The sequence below is a fragment of the Cyprinus carpio genome, unplaced genomic scaffold, assembly GCF_018340385.1.
Source record: "Cyprinus carpio isolate SPL01 unplaced genomic scaffold, ASM1834038v1 S000006557, whole genome shotgun sequence".
Lineage (NCBI taxonomy): Eukaryota > Metazoa > Chordata > Actinopteri > Cypriniformes > Cyprinidae > Cyprinus > Cyprinus carpio.
The window spans coordinates 937,973-953,185 of NW_024879219.1; the positions used below are offsets into that span (position 1 = coordinate 937,973).

The window sequence follows — 15,213 nt, forward strand, 5'->3', positions numbered from 1 at the left end:
ACCATCACAATAATCATGCATTTTTCCCTGTCCACCACAAGACTGCATATACATATTTTGCATTTTGTCACAGCTAAATAGAAATTTAATTGTGTTAATTATTGAGATGTACTGACATGTGACAGGCACTAACACCTGGCTTTTTTTCATATTCTTTCTAACACTATCTAATCTGTGACCAAGAAACACTTCTGCTGGCTTCTCAAAGGAAAAATAGTCAGAAAAGTACTTAGTTAGTTTAAATGGTGTATCTATGTCACTAAACATGTTTCTAGTACTCTCAAAATCTTTCAGAAGTCTTTGAACTTCAGTACTATCTACCGGAACTGCCAAGTTCTTTAGTAAAGTATTAGTCTTTTCTTGCAAGTGACCTAAGGCACGATCAATGACTTCTTTTGTGCAGGTTATACTTTTTTGAACATCAGTGTAAGTAACATTAGCAGAGGCATACATGCGGGCAGCAAAAGCAGCAGCACAGTCTGTTAGGCTTAAACTGCTCTGAGGAACTTGTTCTGTTTCAGACATTTGGACATTATCTCCAAAATTACTTATTCTACTTTCATCAATTTGATTGACTATATCTATGTTTTCAGTGCGTCCTGACTCTACTGAAGGGCATGAATTCATGTTACAATGATCTCTGCTAAGATGTTTTAAAAATGAATTGAAATTATGATATGTTCTGGGGCAATCATTTTGACTACAGATTAAAGTTAGGTTGTGACTATCAGAGAGTGCATGTACTTCCCTTAAATGCCAAATTAACAAAAACATTTTGAAGACACTTTTGACAGGTATACATGGCTTATTTCAATTAGGGACGAGACTGCAATTTTGCAATCAATTCCATGACCTTTGATCATTTGCAAGAGGACTGGGACAAAGGTAGGTCATATATATACTCAAAACATGAAAAAAACAGAGGACAGTTGGCATGGATACTGAAGATTGCACAGCCAGAAGAATCTGAAAAGTCTGTCTACAGAGGATCTTCAACATAGTGTAACACAGCTCATCTTGATGAAGTGAAGATGCAGGTCACATGCAAAAGAAGAATTTAAAACAAAATTTATTTGAAATGATTACTTTATCACGAATTGAATGTTAAAATTCACATTTATTTTTCTCATTTAAACTACGTTTAGAAATGTGTGCACATGAAACAGACAGTGAGGCAGAAAATCATACCATCATGCTGATTGTCAGCTTTCTCCAGCAAGTGTCTGATCTCATTTTTCTTCTCCAAGGATGCTATTTCCTTGAGCTTTGGAATTATGGTCCCTTCCCATTTCCGGATGAACAAGTCTTCTTTTCCGTCTGTGAGCTTGGAAAATTTGATGTCCATCTTCAATGCAAAAAAAAAATAAAAAACAGAAACAAAGCAATATTTATATTACAATTATGAAATACAAGTATGTGTAAAGTTCTCTCTTAGTTGAGCGTGTCTATTACCAAGGCTGGCATGTCAAGAAATCTGGGATATTCCTTGAAGATTTCAGCAACAGTTGGGGATTTTGTCGTTATCCATCTCCTTCGGTAACTGAAGGTTTGGTCAACTGCAGTCTTTATTGATGATGAATTCTCTGGTGACGGTCACATACTCTTTATCAGGGTCAACCACTCACTTGGCACAGTTTCATCTGGACTTGACAAAGAAGGTTGCTGTGTGCAATGATGACGTTTCAAACTGTACATCATTGGTTTACCTGTAATGGTTGAACACTTCCTTCTAATGAGTCCTGGTTGTTGCTTGCAATATAATATATTTGAAACTTGTCAAGCTCCCGCACTCCTGCATTCACATCAGTGTCGATGAATTCTTGAAAATCTGTGTCAAATCTCAGTATTCGATCAAGAGATACTCGTTGAGATAGCTCAGTTTTAGCTGAGGCTATCAGTTCTCTGACACTTCCAACTGTGAATAGTTTTCTCCATGTTTCCTTTCCGTCTGTGAAGACAGTTGCCAGCACTCGGTATAAAATTGTTCGATTAACTGTAATTTGTTCCTCGACATCCATCATCTAAATAAAAGAGGGGAAAAATATCTGTATATATACCGCACATTGAGAAAACCAATAACAGTGTATAACAGTAAAAATGTACATTTTAAATAGTCAGTGACTAAGTTAGTCAGGTAGCACTAAATGGAGCACAAGGTCGATTACGTTACGTTCACGTTGTTGAAAAAGAAACATTCCATAGTAATTGTAAAAGGACGGTAACGTTAATGGGTTCATGTTCAAAGTGCAATACATATTTAAGTCTTTCGCTTAATATTTATTATTGACCATTCTGCCAACACAGCTTTACAAAAAACGCGCCAAATGCGCAAACTTTCAGGCCTCTCCGACATTTAGTTAACAGGCCACCCGTGTATTTGGGGTACGAAACATGGAGACAAAATAATAAAAGTAAAAAAAAAAAAAAAACTTCTTGGACAACTAACACAAAACATTCTTAAGCAAGATGGGAAAAATATGTTCTATTATAGATGTATTTTAATTATTTTCACTCACCTGAGGCAGAGAGCGCATTATCTGACAGGGCTGTAGGAGCGACGGTTGAAAAAGAACGTCACTGCGCAGAAGCTCACAGCACGTACATTCCCGCAATCCAGCCCTGATAGCATACACTTCCGGGCCTTATCTGGGCCAAATATGGCACATATGGCTGAGCTCTGGCAGTGGCGGAGGTCATTTGGGGCAGATTTGGCCCACACACATCAAGCCGGTTTTAGTGTCAGTTATGGCATGTTGTATGTGGGCCAGATCCGGCCCATGTGTGACAAACCGGTTTTAGGTTGAGTTCTGGCTTGTTGCGTGTGGGCCAGATCCGGCCCATGTGTGACAAACCGGTTTTAGGTTGAGTTCTGGCTTGTTGCGTGTGGGCCAGATCCGGCCCATGTGTGACAAACCGGTTTCAGGTTGAGTTCTGGCTTGTTGTATGTGGGCCAGATATGGCCTATACCAGGTGACCAGATGTGCCATTTTCTGAAGACACGTCCTGGCAGATCACCTTACTTTACCAGTCAGTGGTTCTAAAACTATTTTGAGTACTGGACGCCCATAATATTTCAGGACACGTAATATATATACATACACACATTTATTTGTCCTACATGGACCTGTTATGAAGCTGCAATGTTATTCGATTTTTTTTTACATTTTTGTACCATGTCCTCTGGTGTGACACCATGTCCTTTGAACTTTTTTGGAACCACTACAAATGTTTTATGCTTTGTTGTGCATTAATATGACACCCCTAAATTATCATTTTTTTTTAATTAAAAAGTGCATGTTAAGCTACATAATCATAGAAAATTTTGCAAATGTGTCTTGCTCACCACTAATGACAGGTTAGCTTGGAATAGCAAGGTCATTAATTGACAGAAAAGGCTGAAACGTCCTTTGGTGTGATAAAAAAAAAAAAAAGTCCTCCATTGTGACACCTGTACTGTCACACCACAGGACAAAGTTTCTTTAAAAATCATTTTAAATAATTAAATAATATTTGTTTAACTCCTTTTTTTTATACTTTTTTGATAATTTTCAGTGTCCTTAAATGCAATAATTACATTCATTAAATTAAGCTCTAATCATCAAAAAAAAAAAAAATTATGAATCTATAGAATATATGAAAATTTCACTTTTTAATAAAAAAAGTTACAAAAAAATGAACTTTTTTCATGATATTCACATTTCTTCAAGATGCACCTTACACACACACACACACACACACACACACATATATATATATATATATATATATATATATATATACACACACACACACACACACACACACACACATACATACATATATGAGTGTGCGTAAAAGCAACAATACAAAATCTTAAACTATAAAAGTGCCACTTTGTCCCACTATTAAGTGCAGGCCTGGCATTTTGCACTGGGCTATAGAACTACAAAATTAATTTTAAATTAGCAATATCATAATTGAATGACATTTTGAATTGTTTATGTAGTGATCTAATTCTATCCACCAAGCAATTGTATGTGAATGTGTGAGACTTATGGTCATGGTTATAGGGCACTGGTGTCAAAAGTATTCACATTCATTACTCAAGTAGAAGTATAGATACTAGGGTTTAAAAAGACTTTTGTAGAAGTTGAAGTATCAACTCAAGCTTTTTACTCAAGTAAAAGTGTAAAAGTACTGGTTTCAAAACTACTTAAAGTATAAAAGTAAAAGTAATGTAAGGAAAAAAAATGCCATTAAGAACAAAAGCTTAGGCCACGCCACAGGGGCCTATTGTGCACTACCCCACCTCCTCAAAAAACATTATTCTAAAGGCCATAGGCCATAATGACTATAATGTTATATTAAAATGTTCATGTTGAAAAATTTGGGATGCACTAGGCTACCTGTTTCAGCCGCATACATGCCCATTGAAAATGAACGCACTTTAGTACAATGCAAATACATTAAAGAACTAGAGATATGATGACTAGTTGCCTATAAGTATTGTAATGGTGCAAAAAGTCAAACTTCAGAGGCATGTCATCAATAACCTTTAATGGACTGTAAATGTACATCCAAACATAGCTGCAGGAATCTGCGAGGGCAATAGACAAGAAAATTGGTGTACCCAGGGCAGGCTTAGTAACAATTACCCTTGTATGGTTCTCTATTTACAATAAACATTAGTGCTGTCAAAATGAATGATTAATCTAAGTGATTAATCAAAAATAAAAATGAAAATTAACTCATAATCCTGATACCTTCTTGATTGATACCTTCCTGTATTCGCTACATACGTCTGCTATGTCCAGTGTTGGGGGGGTAACGAGTTACAAAGTTGGTATAGCCTACTTATCACAACATTGTCAATCACGTTGTCAATCGCAAATGCTAATTTATTCAAACGTCTCGCTACCGAACTACCTACAGTAGCATAATTTGCGGAGGGAGAAGAGAAAGCACCCATTTGGTAAATGAGCCAGTAGTTGAGAAATAATAACTTTTAAGTAGGGTCCGGTGCCATTCTGATACTTTTTAAACGGTACCGGTGCCTAAACGGTGCCTGAACCGATACTTAAAAAAAAAAAAGAGCCACAAAAAAACTATGCATAACATTAAAGAACATTACAAATATTTAAAATAAATCCACAGCTTTCACACTCTTATTGGATGCTCTCATTTTCCAAGTTGTGCTTCCCTTACTCTAAGGCTAATAAATGTATTTCACAATCTGGGTCATTATTTAATACAAAAGCACACATAATGTTTCTACTGTATCTCTGTCAATCACTCTGATATTTAGTTAAAACGAGTGCTGTCTGTCACTGTCTTTAAGCAGTTCTGTGAATGACTGTATGGTCATTCTTTATAAAGTAGCAACAATGTCGTTTGTAAAGTACAGTACTGTGCAAAAGTCTTAGGCATATTAGCATTTTCACACCAAAAAGGGTTTTAAGACAGTAATTTATATCTTTTGCTGTAGTGTGTCAGAACGAAATATCAGTTTGCCATTAATTTTAATAATAATCTAGTGCGATTTTGAATGTACAAGCAGTCTGACAACGGCAAAATGAATGTTTGGAAATGTAAACTGATATTTTCTACTGACACACTACAGCAAAATATATAAATAACTGTCCGAACACCATTCTTTTGTGTGAAAATAGACTTTTGCACAGTAGTGTATGTATAAAGTACGTATGATTTAATTCAGTATATTTAAATAAGTACAATTGAAGTATGCGTTCGTTCATATGTGTTAAGGGCTAGATTGTCTCTGGAGGAAACAGCTGTGGTGTGATGAGCGGTGACGAGCGAAAACTTTACAGAAACCGACTGCTCCCTCGTGACCTTTTGTAAACTGTATTTATGACAAAGAACTGCACCGATACAGATATTCTAACAATCTATCGATAAACACACACCTTGTGTCCTCTGTTTCTGTTTAAATGCGCTCGCGCTGCTCCGCTCGCGGTCTGTGGATTGAAGAGCGCGCTGAAAGACGGAGAGTAGACCGGTCTGCCGCCTTTTTCATATGAAATTCAAGGGGACTGATTCTGAGGCGATCGCCTTGCAGGAGTGTGATGTGATTTGTGTCATGTGCAGGTGCGATGGATCGCGTACAAACCAATAGGGTCTCGGAATGGTATATGTTCATACTTCTCATCCAACCACAATCAAATTCACTCCATCCGGATGGCGCGATCGATTTATCTGGATAGTTTTCCTTTTTTTTTTTTTTTTTTTTAATGATGACAAGCCGAAATGAAATAGCAGTAACGAACCTATTTTTAAAATGTAAGGAGTAGAAAGTACAGATAATTGCGTGAAAATGTAAGGAGTAGAAAGTACAGATAATTGCGTGAAAATGTAAGGAGTAGAAGTAAAAAGTCGGCTGAAAAATAATTACTCAAGTAAAGTATAGATACCCAAAATTTCTACTTAAGTAAGGTAACGAAGTATTTGTACTTCGTTACTTGACACCTCTGTTATAGGGAAATAACAAGAAGAACAAAGTGCAGTAAACGGTAAAACTGTTTGCACTACAAACCAGTACGTTTATAATTAAGACAATACATTAAAAATAACATGGTAAGATAAACAAGTTTGCAACAGTAAACAGCAAAACAAGCTGTTTGTACAGCTAATATAGCTGGAATGACACCGAAAGCCAGACACATTAAATTTACAAATGGCCTCTTACAGAAAAAATATGGGGCATATGTTTATTCATATGTTTATTTATGTAACGTAAGCGTGTGACTTTTAATTCGTGACATGCTTTCATGGGCGTGCGCGCGGACCGGATGGAGTTGCCATGGAAACGGAGCGCAACACTGCAAATGTCACGAGGAAACACCCCGTTTCTCGCTGATTTCACTGTTTTCAGGTGTGTTTAGTCCATAAAATCACACAAATATTACTCATAACTGTTGTTGACACTTCTCTTACTTGTATTTGACTCGCTTCTGTTGTTTATTTACTTTATAGGAATGGTTTAATGTCTTCGAAAAAGTCCGTTAGCATTTCTACCGTTTTCAGACGACGTATCGTCAGGTATGATAACGCTATTGTGCTCTTATTTATGAAAGTTTGGGGTTTTAATCAAATCTTTATCTGTAGATGATAGCTTTTGACTCTTTTGTTGGTAATCTTTCAATGGATGATTGGAAATTGCTTAATTTATTTAACCTTAACATTTACACTTTACTGTTTATCGATGACGTCACGTTATCAAGGAGCGCGAAAATTGGCTGAAAACTAAAGTTGTTTTGATCTTTTATGGTAAACATAAAACTGTTCTGCGATTTCAAGCGTGACAAAATAATCCTTCTACAACAGAAGGGAGTGTCCAAGATTTCAATATTTCTGAAGGGAGCTGCTGACAGAGATGTAGGAAGCGCTGAAAAGGTTAAGTAACCTAATATGCATTTTTTCACAACATTTATCACAATGAATCTGTTATTTTATTTATTTATTTTTTGCATTTCACCTGCTCTAGCTTGTTTCCATCTAATAAACCTGGAACTGCAGACTAAATATTGTTGGCTCTGTGTCAAATTGCTTGTTTTGTTCCTAGATTCTTCAGTGCTGATGGACTGCTGCATCCAGCAGAGTCGGAGTGAACCTACTGTAAGACAACATCTCCAAGATGCTATTGACCACAAGACTAGTACAGTAAGTCAAACCCTCAAATATACAGTACACTAGTGTTCAAAAGCTTGAAGTTGATACAATTTGTAATAATTATCTTCTGCTCACCTCTGTAGTAATTATTTGATTAAAATATGTAAAAAGAGTAATATTGTGAAATATTATTACAATTTAAAACAGCTGTTTTCTATGTGAATACATTATAAACTTATTTATTCCTGTGATGTGCAGCTGTATTTTCAGCATCATTCCTCCAGTCTTCAGTGTCACATGGATCCCTCAGAAATGCTGATTTGCTGCTCAAGAAACTTATTATCAGCGTTGAAACAGTTGTGCTGCTTCATTTTTTTGTGGAAACAGTGATGCATTTTATTTTTTAGGATTCACAGATGAATACAAAGTTCAAAAGACCTGCATTTATTTGAAACAGATGATTTTGAACAATTTGATGCATGTAACACTAACATTCAAATGTTTGGAGTCTATGTAACAACGAATCCAAAAAATAATAATTCAGCACGTCTGTATTTTAACATTGATCATAATCAGAAATGTTTCTTGAGCAGTAAATCATCATATTAGAATGATTTCTGAAGATGTGACACTGAAGACTGGAGTAATGATGCTGAAAATTCAGCTTTGATCAAAGGATAAATGACATTTTAACATAATATTCACATAGAAAAGAGTTGTTTTGAATTGTAATAGTCACAGTGTTACTATTTTACTGTAATTTGATTCAATAAATGGAGCCGTGGTGAGCATAATAGATTTTTTATAAAAGGCATAAAATATCTTACAGACCCCAAACTCTTGAATGGTTGTGTAAATTACAGTTATGATGTTCCTCCCAGTTAAATTTTATTAAAATGTATTAAATGTTACTCTGGCATATGCAGTCCATTCTAGGGGTCGACCGATTATCGGCGTGGCCGATTATCGGCGCCGATATTAAGCATTTTTATTGTTATCGGCATCGGCCATTTTCAAAACCGATTTGCCGATAAAACCATTTTATTTTGAAATGCGCGATCTGGCACTGAACAAGACACCTCAGTCAGAGCGCACCGCTCTGTGGCCTAGACTAAGCCCCGCCCATCGTCCGTCTGATTTGTTGGGAGTCACGAGCATGGCCAGTCAATACGGCTGGCGTGGCTGGAAAATGTTCCGCTCTCACACCGAAAGCACAGGAGCTGCTTCAGTGATCATCATCACACATCAATAAGTTATCTCTCAAAGGTAAGAATGCAGTAAACGTTCCTGAAGTTGCAATAAATCACTACACTGAAGTTGCAAAACACCTAAATATAATCGATTTATGATGACAAGCCCCGTTCAGTTATTATACTGTGAATTCCCGGTCAATGTCCGTCATTGCAGTGATATGCTTTAACGGATCATCACATCAGTGCTGAGATAGTGAAACTAAAACCTACTTCTCTCACCATTCAGCCTACTTAACGTTATATTGTGAATAGATTATCAACACGAATGAATTCACTCACATCTGCTGCGGTTTTTTTTTTGTGTTGTTCATAGCTTCACTGAACAGCGTCCGTTCCGTTAGGGCTCTTAGTCAAAAAAATTGCGCATATTTGGAGAAATATTGCTTTATTCTAACATGATTGCAAAATAATTTATCATACAGATTCAGAATTACCATTATGCAATTTTGAAGAGCTGAAAGGGCATCAAGCGCGAGCTCTGACGCCCTGACGCGACGCGAGCTCCCTATTCCTGATTTAGTTATCTCCGCGGCCGCGCGCGCTCTCTCGTTTGACTAATAACCAGGGTGCGATTTGCCGGGGGGGATGGGGGGATTTCTCCCCTTCTGGTCTATGCATCCCTGCCTCTGCTGAATAACTTTTATCCCCGGTGGGGATAAAAACATCATGCAAACCCGCTCTGACGTCCAGATCTGAATCAAATGATTCGCGATACGCGATCAGATTGAAGCGCATCGAAACAGTGAATCATTTTGCGACGCAATGGTTTAACGTGATTCGGAGTTTCAAAAAGCTCTGTTGTGTTCTTTGCTCGCTTTCTCGATGTAATTTGTTGTTTGAATAACCGTGGACATTAAATCATTAAAATTAATAGGCCTAACGTAGGCTTACAATGTTTTTATTAAACTGACATCACACTAAATACAATTTCCGTTGTATTAAAAACATTTCATAAAATTTTTCAAAAGCATCCCCCCTCTGTTTATTTCACAAATCGCACCCTGCTAATAACCCTATGCTAATAACGTAAATTGTCAATAATCTAACATTGCACGTTTCTGGATGACGCTGTCCTGTATACTTAGTTTGTATCGCCGTGATAAACAGTCAAACAAACATTTTACACATCAAAAAAAAAAAAAAAACCCTATTACAATATGGGTCGTGTGTGATTTTAATGCAATTCTGGGTTGCAAATAAAATGCTAAATATAACACACACACACACACACACACATATATATATATATAGAGAGAGATTACATTTATTTTCCATTATTTGTTCATTTGTTGCTGTTTAAATTTGCTTTAAGTTTACTTTGTTTATAGGATGCTGCTGATGGATGCAAGTTTTACTTAGTTTACAGAATGCTGCTGGTGGATGCTCCCAGCACTTTTTATGTTTGTTGTTATTATTAATATTAATGTTGTTATTATGAACAGTTCTCAGATTTAAAGATGTGTTAAAATAATTTAAAGAGAGTCTTTGTCAGAGGCCTTTTTATTCTTAATTTTGACATTAATTTTCATTTTTACACTAGACACATATCGGTTCAAAATATCGGTTATCGGTCTCCTTGATCTGTAATAATCGGTATCGGCATCGGCCCTGAAAAATGCATATCGGTCGATCCCTAGTCCATTCTATAGAGACTGTGTCTGTTCCCCAAAAACAGACAACAAATAATATGTTTATTAAGGGATCTAGAAAAATTATTTCAGTTTAAACCTACTAGATTAAAAATAGTACTCAATGTACTCCATTGATGAAATAGTAAAAAGTGCACATTGCCTGAAATGATATGAATAGCAGCTATGCTAATCTTTCTCCCTTTGCCTTCCTGTTTCCGCAAATGTCCATCCCAGGGTTATTAGAAACTACACTGGCACCTGCAAATGAACTGATCAGATTGGAGAGCATTATGGAACGTGAACCCACTGATCCTAATGAAGTGAATGAGCAAGAAGACATTCCTGAATATACAGCATCTACCTCTGTCAGTAACACAGCTATGCCACTCATGGAAGCTGCCCAGCTAAATCATGCACAGATTCGCAAAATGTATCAGAGCTTGAATCAAACACAAGCATCCATATTTTATGCAGTTCGAGATTGGTGCAAAAGATGTGTCTCAGGTGAAAACCCACAACAGTTTTTATATTTCTTGAATGGAGGAGCAGGAGTTGGTAAATCACATGTTATTAAAACTATCCATGCAGAAGCATCCAAGATTTTACGTAGGCTTCCATGCATGAGAGAGCATACTGACATTTCACAGCCTACTGTTCTTTTAACCGCATTCACAGGCACTGCAGCCTTTAATATCTCAGGTAAGTGAAGATAAAGCAACTTTTTTTTTGACTGCAATTTACACCCAGCGGTAATTCAGCAAAAATATTCTACGAATGCACCACGTGAAACATGGATTCGGTCTTCCGACCTTTAGTATCAGGTGATTTTGATGCGAGGGAGAGAGCAAAGACAGAACTGAAGACGGAGAGTGCGCGAGCGGGGGAGGGGCGCTGTGCTCGTTCTCTCCGTCACTCCGTCTGTAGCCTTCACTCACAAAACACAATTACACATCAAATAAGGCTTTGGCGGGACAAAAAAATCATTTTGGCGGCCGCCAAAAAATTAAAAAAAAACAAAAAAAAAAAATGTCTCTGGGTTAGCATCATCTGAGGTCCTCTGAGGGGTTGGCATCATCTCTTCTCAGGTGTTCTGGATCCAGACTGGAGCTCGTGTAAATCCTAAACAGAGAAACAAATAGAGACATAATTAGTGTAGCTGCTGTTCCAGCCAAGTAAAATTAATTAGTTTAACCCAAGCTAAAGAATAATAATGCACATTTGATCAGCTATAACTGCAGTCCAAAATTATGAGATGCATTATATGAATGCTTGGCCAAAGAGGTGTGTTTTTAATCTAGATTTAAACAGAGAGAGTGTGTCTGAACCCCGAACATTATCAGGAAGGCTATTCCAGAGTTTGGGAGCCAAATGTGAATGGCCTTATAAGTAAGTAAAAAAAATTTAAATGAATTAATGAAAATAAATTTAAAATTGAATTAGGATTGTTTAAAGCAGTGGTTCTCAAAGTGTCAGGCCCCTCTAACATTTTTTTTTACATTTAAGTACAGTACAGTTATGTAACTTTTGTTATAACACATTTTAATTTAAACTTTAAGTTTTCATTCACCTGTATGTAAGCACATCGCAGTGTTAATGTTCAAACTGTGTATTTACAATGTTAAAGTGGCTGACAACAATAAATATTCTTATTAGGAATAAAACTGGCTCATTTTTGAACTGTAGAGCTGTAGCTGAATAGTTAGGACTACTACGCTGCTGAAATTTAATGTTGGTCATTATGGTGGAACTTAGAGAGACAAATATTTTCTGAAGTGGTACTTGGTTTAAAAAGTTTGAGAACCACTGATTTAAAGAAATGGTATAAAATGAAACCCTGTTAGAAATTAAATTATAAGAGAAGATTTTAAACCCTTTATTGTTTGTTTTGGACACTTAAACTCCTCCTTGTCAGGTGACTCATGAAAGTGAAACTATTACAGCAGGTCTGTTTTGTAGTATGAGGAAGTAAACTACATTAAGAGAGAAAAACACAGTGAGTATCATGATTTAACAATCATCTTTGATAGACAAAATCAATCCTGACTGGTTTAAAGTGAAGTACAACAATAAGCAGTGTCAGATATTATTAAAACAGTTTAAATGACATTAGCAGATAAAACACAGAGTCTGTAAATCATCAGATTACACTTTTACTTTCATTTTAACACAGTGCTTGTCTGAATGTGTTTAGCTGTTTGTGAGTAATTTGATTCTGTGTAAATAATGTCAGGATGAAATAGTTTTTCATGTGTGCAGGTCACTGCTGTGGACTGACTGTTGAGACAGAGGTGGATTTGAGAAAATTAACTGAGATGATTCATAACTGATTCATAACTGACTGTGATCAACATCTCTGCTTTTAGATGAAACCATGGCCTCCAGAATGAATCTCTCTGAAGAACATGACACACAGATAAAGACAGTCAAGAGGTGAGAAAACCTGAAATGTTTCACATTTTTAGACTCTTCTGTTGAGTCCAGGTGAGATATTATGAGTCTCATATATACTGTAGGTGTGGTGTGTTATGGATATTGTCACCAGGTGTCTCTGTTGCTGCTGGATGTTTCTGTGTCTTTATCTATATGTGTGTATTGGTCTGTGTTATTCTATAAAACATGAATGAAAAGAGCACATGGGGCAGATTCCTTTTATTCATAGAAAAATAATACTTTAATCTTTTAACTCTCAAGTCACAACAGAGTCCTCAAGTGAAAGATGAACATTAAAGGGAGGTTGAAACAGTGAAGGTGTTTCTGTCAGAGCAGAGTGAGATTTACAGAAACAGTTTGTATTGCTGTTATATTTCAGTCTGTGGCAGAATGAATCTCCTGAACCCAGCTGTGTGTCCATGAAGAGTGACGCGTCAATGGATCCCCCATATCAATTCAGCTCGGGAGACACATCTGCTGATCTGAGGTGTTGTTTAGTTTACAGTATGAGAAATATATATGATATTTATGATATTCATTAACTTACCAATGTGTATTATATAAATTACTACGTTTACAAAAATATTCAATATTTGTTTAACTACAGTCAAAAACATAAAGGACCACAATCACATACAGCAAAGAAGAACTTAGACTCCATTTTTAAGGTTGGTTTTGTGCATGTGTGTGTGTATGTTTGTGTGTGTGTGTGTGTGTGTGTGTGTCAACACAATAACCCTCTGGGTAAAAGTATTAAAAATTGAGAAATCTGTGAAATCCTCTCTGTAATAGTCATATTTACTTTCCTGCACACACGTAAGATAAGTTGTAGGCCACTATAAAGCAGATCAATGTCCACTAAAGTAGAGAAGATGAATCCAAATGTAACCTGACTGCTGCACAAAGATGAACATCAATCTAACAAACAGCCAATCCAGTCAAACTCTCTCTTTTAACCTCAGTCTCTGTAGACGCTGATATTTGAGCATACAGTGGAAGTTATTAGCAGGTCTGATATAATTCAGTGATGTTTATTAGTATTCATGCTTTAACTCTTGTGTATTGATCCTTTGGTTCACCTTCTCTGTGACTGAATGCAGGTTTATTGTTTGAATATTTACTATGATTTCAGGAGCTTGAGCACAAAATCATTTCTGAGTTAAAAAGTTTTAAGAGACTACTGAGTCCAGATTACCCAGAATGCTCTGAAAGAGACCGTTATGATGATGAGGTTCATAGCAGAGTCAGAGAGGGGCTTCTGAAGATCACACTGCTCATCCTGAGGAAGATGAACCAGACAGACCTCGCTAACACACTACAGACCAGTAAGAGCTCTGGATCAGCAGATTATAGCCTGTGTTTTTATTATCAACCTTCTGTCTTCAGTCACTAATGTTCCTGAATGTCACGACACAATCTGATATCTAACATATCAAACCTAAAAATAAATTTCTAACATATTGCTCTGCTAATAACAACAGTTATTTCCTTTGTTCAGAACTGATGCCTGTGTATCAACAAAAACTCAGATCCAGACTACAGGATAAATATCAGAGAATCAATGAAGGACTGTCCAATCACGGAGACTCAACACGTCTGAATGAGATCTACACAGAGCTCTACATCACAGAGGGAGGCAGTGGAGAGGTCAATAATGAACATGAGGTGAGACAGATTGAGAAAGTGTCCAGGAGACCAGAGACACAGGAGACACCAATCAACTGCAATGACATATTTAAACCCTCACCTGGACAAGACAAACCCATCAGAACTGTGCTGACTAAAGGAGTCGCTGGAATTGGAAAAACAGTCTCTGTGCAGAAGTTTATTCTGGACTGGACTGAAGGAAAAGCCAATCAGGACGTTCACGTCATATTTCCACTTCCTTTCAGGGAGCTGAACTTGGTACAGAAACATCTCAGTCTTGTGGATCTTCTAAACCACCTTCACACAGAAACCAAAGAATTAAAGTCAGCAGATTATGAGGACTACAAAGTCATGTTCATATTTGATGGTCTGGATGAGTGTCGACTGCGTCTAGATTTCCAAAACAATCGGAGCTTGTCTGATGTGACAGAATCAGCTTCAGTAGATGTGCTGCTGACCAACCTCATCAAGGGGAACCTACTTCCTTCTGCTCTCCTCTGGATCACCTCTCGACCAGCAGCAGCCAATCAGATCCCTCCTGAGTGTGTCCACCAGCTCACAGAGGTACGAGGATTCAACGACCCTCAGAAGGAGGAATATTTCAGGAAGAGAATAAATGATCCGAGTCTGGCTGATAGAATCGT

General features: G+C 36.9%; 1 protein-coding gene and 1 long non-coding RNA gene across 3 annotated transcripts in view; both read left to right on the forward strand.

Annotated features, from left to right (window-relative positions):
• The window catches only part of LOC109083393 (NLR family CARD domain-containing protein 3-like), a 67,229-nt gene that overhangs the window by 38,171 nt on the left and 13,845 nt on the right, over positions 1-15,213 (forward strand). The window contains 4 exon segments of the mRNA XM_042754613.1: positions 13,302-13,409; positions 13,530-13,590; positions 14,055-14,247; positions 14,421-15,213. Of these exon segments, the coding sequence (XP_042610547.1) occupies positions 13,302-13,409; positions 13,530-13,590; positions 14,055-14,247; positions 14,421-15,213 (1,155 nt within the window).
• On the forward strand, positions 6,741-11,183 carry LOC109078298. 2 transcript variants are annotated; one of them, XR_006159491.1, is made up of 5 exons: positions 6,741-6,871; positions 6,973-7,038; positions 7,324-7,392; positions 7,562-7,659; positions 10,727-11,183. It is a non-coding gene; the product is annotated as an uncharacterized LOC109078298 (long non-coding RNA). The 2 variants fall into 2 exon arrangements; XR_006159492.1 differs by lacking the exon at positions 10,727-11,183 and adding an exon at positions 7,867-7,897.